Raw genomic sequence first — 6,605 nt, forward strand, 5'->3', positions numbered from 1 at the left:
TTCAAACACATTGTAATATGAAATTAACAAAATGTGTTTTCTAAAAACATATTATGTTAAATTCAGATAATAATATGTTGTGATCAATTTTTTAATTTTCATGAAAATTTTAGTTTCCAAATGATCACGACTCTTTGTTTAATAATTAAATCCAACTTGGAAACACCTGAGAGAATAAATTTAGTATATGAAAATACAGCTTTTGAGTGTGATTGGTTGTGACTTTGTCATTTATAATACATTATTACGTGAATAATGCTTACTTCAATTTATCATTGTTGACTTTGGAAGGATATATATAGTACATGGTTAGTTAAAATGTAGGACCGTAATTAAGTTATGAAAATCATATGATATCGACATATATATACATAATAATGTATCAGAAATATCTATGAAAGCTTTTTAATTAGCTGGTATCAATATATGTAAGCTTGTTTGTTAAAAATAATTAAAAGAAAAAAAAATTATCATTTCATTTTACTGAAAATGTATATTTTCTACTGAATTTCGTGAAAACAATATATATATATATATATATATATATATATATATATATATATCTGATCTCTCGGCATTGTTGTCAATACAATAACGCATGCACTACTAGTATTTCATTTCGTTATGTTTATTTTATTTTCAGTTTTTAATTTGGTTATTATTTTGTCCTACTGTTTTTGTTTTCTAATTTATCAATGAATAAAACTGTGATATCAATTTACTTTTTTGAAAGTAACTATAAGTCTATACCTCAGTGCCTTAATTAACTTGGAGACAAGATAATGAGCTGATTAAGATGGAAATATTCAGCTAATTGATTCATATTTTAGCATAATGATAAGTTTTCACTATTATTAACAGCAAATTATTAAGCCAGCTGAGGTATTCAACAAAACAGACATATATTTATTCTTTTTATGAATCTTTCTTATTAAAAAACCCTATAAACATCATAAATCGGAATAGAAAAAGAAAAAAAAAATAAGATGAACATTCTAAGGTTGTAGTGTTGATGACTCACTAAGAAGTAGTAATGCTTCCATAAAATCAACTCCCAAATCTTGAAACACAACTGTTGATTCTTTCTCTTGTTTTTGCACTTGTTTATGTTTATTGTGCTGTGTGATGGCGGTGACGGGTGGTGAAGATTTTTTTCTGGCCACCCTTGTTTTTCTCAAAGAGTGTCTTTTTTTAAGTGTCATAACAGGAGAACACCCTTCTTCAAATCCATATTTCATTTGCTTTAATGACTCTTCAACTCTCTCAACAGGGAAATTCAACACGGCTAGCTCTCCACGAGTCGAAAATGCAGCTTGATCATATGCCATAGCGGCCGCCTCAGCGCTATCAAACGTTCCTAGCCAAACCCTAATGCCATTTCTTGTCGAATCCCTTATTTCTGCTGCGAATTTCCCCCACGGCCGCTTCCTTACACCCCGGTATGACTTTGATTTATTTTGTTTGTCATTACTGTCGTCAACGTTTTCTTTCTTGATGATGTTGTTCGATTTTAATGAACTATGAAATTCATTGCAATCAATTGCATCGAATGATGTATCATCCGAAAATTGGAAATCATAATTATTAATGGAATTGAATTGATTGAAAGGATGAGCATTGTGTTGATAAAGAAGTTCATCCCATGAACATGAAGATTCGGAGGAGTAATTATCGGATGTCGGGAATTCGTGTTCATATAACGAAGTCGCCATTGACAACGGTGGTTTATGACGGTTTATGATGGAGCGATGAGTTATAAGTTGAACACAAGTAGTCTTAGCTTTATATATATATATAGGGAAATAATGCTAATAACAGTAGTATACCTTTGTAATAGTATCTAATTTTTCAAGAGAATATTAAATATTGAACAGTTGATATTAATTTAGCATAGTATAATACTTTAATTATTTTTAGAAGGGGATAGGTTCCATTAATATGGATTAGTTACTTAATTAAGTAGGGTAATCCTCTGTCATTAAACAAAGGCATGTGACAAAAGAGCGACGCAAGGCTGCTGGTCCAAATAATCAGATGGTTTAACTTTAGAGGGCGTGCCAATTTGGACGTAATTAGGCAGGTCACCCTGACAAGTGGGATATAGATTATCCCTCATTATAGATCTCTAGATGCTTAAAGCTAGATATCAAACCATGTATGTTATGGTAGGTTTAATAATCACATTTAAGTGAAATAACATATATCGAAAACAATCATATCTTAAAGACAAAATAAAGTCATCATCTAGGCATTCTTTCCGTAACTCCACATTATTATTGATAAATAACGGCGTTATAAGTAAAGACCCGAGATTTGTGTTTTTTGAAGACTGCTTTTTTTATTTTTAAAAGAAAAAAGGTTGATTTAGGCTCAACGATTCCAAAAAAGACAGGAAATTGGATCCCTTAAAATATATATATATCAATCTAGAAAATTGTAAATGCAGCCTAAGCCCTAAAGAATATATTAGACTATGGGTATGTTTGGCAAAAGTAGCTCTAGCTTGTAGCTGTATCTTTTAGTTGGAGTTGTAAGCTGTAGCTTTTAAGCAAAGTTGTTAGCTAGATCTTTCATTTTACAGAATTGTTTGGTATGTTAGCTGTAGCTGTAGCTTTAAGATGTATTTATGTACTTTTAATAACTACAAGCTTTATCGAAAAGCTAAAACTCCTGAAACGCTAATTCAAGAAGCGTTTCATCTTGGAGCTTTTTCTTTCAAATAAAGATAAAGCTAGTTGCATCCAAACAAAGCTTATGTTTGACACAAGTTTTTCAACAGTTTTTCAGAAGCTTTATCTTTTTACTTTAAACTAAAAGCTCCTAAATTGTTAAAAGCTTTGTTTGGATGCAACTAGATTTAGCTTTTATTTGAAAGAAAAAGCTTCAAAATGAAACGCTACATGAAGTAACGTTTCAGGAGCGTTAGCTTTTTAACAAAACTTTTAATCTTTAAAAGCTACATAAATACCTCTTGAATTCACGACTACGGCTACCATACCAAACACTTTAAAAAAATAAAAGCTCTAGCTAACAGCTTTGCTTAAAAGCTATAGCTACTTTTGTCAAACATACTCTTAGCGTGCATAAACAAAATTTTACATTTCATATCAAAAGTCCACCCTTATAATTTTATAGTAAATATACAACTATTTTATGGATTATACATAGCAAAACTCAATCAATTTTTATACCTCAGCGTTTTCAAAAAAAAAATCATCTTAATTTCATTTTTAATATGAGAAAACATAATATGACTAATTAAAAAAAAATCTATCTATTATAACAAAAAAACTAGTTATCATTTAAGAAATTAATAATTAATTGTACCAAGCCTTAAGTAATAAAGTAGTAATACTAATGCTTTTATTGACTTTAATTGGGTTCTACAAATAATTTGCGTTAGAGGATATAGCATTAGTCGTTGGAAACATTTTTTTTCTAGTTTATTACTAGTTATGAGATGTGTTTTAAAAAATTTCATAAGTAATCTAGAGATATAAAACCTTTTTCATTTTTAAAATTAGAAATAAAAAATTAAAAAACTTTTTTATAACTAACACAATCTTAAAATCGTAAAGAATTTCATGAAAAGCAATTAACACACAAAATGGACATGAATGAGCCTTGAAGAATTATTATAAGCCCACATTACCCTTATCAAATTAAAGTATCTGAAAGGGGGTGTTCATTAACCTATCCGATAATATTAATAACAAACTAACAACGAAAATGATTAATCAATCTAACTAAAACAACCTAATTTTTTTTTTTAAACATAAATATATATATATATAATATATATATAGGGTAAAGTTATTTTGAGAACCCTTTTTTTGCAAGAATTTTTGAGAACTTTTCAAATCAAGCCCGACCGATAGTTGTTCTTTACATAAAAACTGTTTTTTGATTATTTTATGAATAACTTATGTGTAATTTTGAAGTTTATAATTGTGTGGAGCATGGATTATCATCTGTTATACAATTATGTAGAGATTTGGATTCTTGATCACATGTGCACGAATATTGTTATGATCACATGTATGCAAGTCAATCACATGTAATCATAACAATATTCGTGCATATGTGATCAAGAATCCAAATCTCCACATAATTGTATAACAGATGATAATCCATGCCATCACACAATTATAAATTTCAAAATTACACATAAGTTATTCAGAAAACAATCAAAAAACAATTTTCATGTAAAGAATAATCATCAGTTGGGCTTGATTTGAAAATTTCTCAAAGGTTCTCGCAAAAAAAAGGGTTCTCAAAATAACTTTTCATATATATATAAAGGACAAAGCTCAAGATGAGCTAGCCTAAAAAAATTACATCACAAGAAGAAGATTTAAAAGTCACTCTTCCCATCTAATTAAATAATAGACAATACAATCAAACATCTCGCCATCTCTAGTCTTTGTAGTCTTTGTAGGCTCGATGATGCAATTGTTACGAAATCTCCAAAGAGTCCACCAAACAATACAGGTGATCGAAAGAATTAGTTCTTTGTGCATCGACTTAATATGCCAGCTATCAATAATATCTAAAACCATCGAAGGAGAGTCAAAAATGAGAGAGTTAACCTAATAACTAGCAACCTAATAATCAACCTAATAACTAGCAATTAGCAAATATATTCAACTAACCCGTGCCTATGGATCATTAGCATAACTATGGGGACCTGCTTCCTTCATATATACGAGTATATATTTTTCTAATTTTTTATATTAGAACATGAATGTTTTCATACATATAGAGTTGTATTCTATAACTTAATTACTAGCCACCAAAAAAATTAGTCATGAGTCCCCTAACAAATTGGTTACGTTCCACCAATGTTATAAGGGTCGGGTGTATGCATTTTATTATTTTTAAAAAAATGTTAAATTAAGCTTTTAGAGTTTTACTTAATACGTATAAAAAAATTGTATTTTTTTATATCAAAAGTTAACATTTATATTTTATAGTAACTGTACAACTATTTAATGCAGTTTAGTGAAAACCTGCAAAACCCTTATTTTTATTAGCAGACAGAAATTTCAGAACATACATAGACGTTGGGCGACGACAATTATACTACGTTCTACCACGAATGACATTGTTTAACGAACCATATTGAAAAAACTGTCCGTCCATGATATATAGGACCTTTTTCATTCTAAAGTTAACTTGATATTGGAAATTGTTTACTTCAACTTAATGGCCTAAGTAGATTTTTTTTTTTTTTTTTTACAGATGTGGATTAATCATTGCAGCAAAGTCTCCAGCTTAAGCTAGTTTTACATACCTTCTAATCACCATCCAATACCCGGTAGGAGGAAAAACCCTTTAACTAGCCGCCCAAAGACACGACATTAATTAGGGATAAAACCCTGCCCTTTCAAGGTTTGATCCTGAGACCTCACCCATCACAAAGAGACTATTGTCTTATGTCCAACATATACGATTAATGCACATTATTCATACCGCATATATTAGGTCAATCATTTTCAATCCAAAGGCATCTCAAAACTCCATATTTGTTATCAAAATTGAACTTCTTTATAAAGGTTATTGGGGATGAAGAAAGACGGTGACACGGTCTAAGTTAATCACGATCATACCCATATACCACTATACCATCTAGTACTAGAGCTATTAAAAAAAAAAGACCAAAGCGATCGTTAAAATATGAACTAATAATGTCCTAGCTAGCCACTTATATTCTTATTTTCCAGATTCAAATATGGGTGAGTAAAGACATTTGACCCTAATCAAGACTTATGTTCGTGTCTAGTGTCCTGTAAATGCATTGATATGGACATATACTATTGTACGTCGTATGCTTGCCCCAGATACATGTACTGTATATAACATTTATTTATTACTCGTATATAAAGTGTAGGCCAGGGTGCAGCCGTCAACTGCAATTTACCCTTCTACCCCTCTTGAACAAGATATTTATTGGGACCAGTATATTAATTAGATCTCATTTGTAATTTAAATCATTCTTTTTCCAAAAATAAAATATGTATTTAATCTAGTATATGGGTCATCCTATCCTATTTTAAAACAAACAACAATTATTGTTCGATTGATCATCCTAAATATAGTAGTCATTAAACTAAATTTAATTTATACGTCTAATAATAATCTCCCAGTTGTGTTAAAGTTATTGTTAGTTTATTGGCTGATAAAAATGTTAATTAACAATTTAACGGTCTAACCTGACTAACTTTTTCTGAAATCACTTTGGAGTTTCTACCTATACAGTGTGTTTTGCTTATTTTATAGGCGTAAAATAATTTTCAAATAGACTAATTTATTTATAAATTTAATTTGAGCATCATTTGGTTATATAAAATATGAATAATAAATGAACTTATTGATATACATATCGTTACTTCAAAGAAAAAGATCCTTGGGAGTCGAATATCATGGGTCTTCGCAACAGTCAACAAATAGACACTAGACAAGACTATGTCAAGATTCAAGCTAGATTCAATAAACTTTCTACTTTTAGAAAATTCAATTCTAACTAGCACACGTGCACACATTTGAATGGTGTCAAAATCCACCACTTACGACATACATCTATATCCATCATGCTCTATATATAT

The 6,605-nt window shown here is 29.8% G+C and overlaps 1 protein-coding gene across 1 annotated transcript; it reads right to left on the reverse strand.

Annotated features, from left to right (window-relative positions):
- Positions 1-883: 883 nt before the first annotated feature.
- Positions 884-1,760, reverse strand: LOC122607459 (ethylene-response factor C3-like). The gene has a single exon (XM_043780435.1). It carries the CDS (start codon positions 1,710-1,712, stop codon positions 996-998), a length of 717 nt encoding a protein of 238 aa, XP_043636370.1. The 5' UTR covers positions 1,713-1,760; the 3' UTR covers positions 884-995.
- Between the last annotated feature and the right edge of the window lie 4,845 nt (positions 1,761-6,605).

This window comes from Erigeron canadensis, chromosome 7 (genome assembly GCF_010389155.1).
Source record: "Erigeron canadensis isolate Cc75 chromosome 7, C_canadensis_v1, whole genome shotgun sequence".
NCBI classification, from domain to species: domain Eukaryota; kingdom Viridiplantae; phylum Streptophyta; class Magnoliopsida; order Asterales; family Asteraceae; genus Erigeron; species Erigeron canadensis.

Coding starts and splice junctions, on each gene's coding strand:
- LOC122607459 (XM_043780435.1), bottom strand. CDS start 1,712: ATGGCGACTTCGTTATATGAACACGAATTCCCGACATCCGATAATTAC.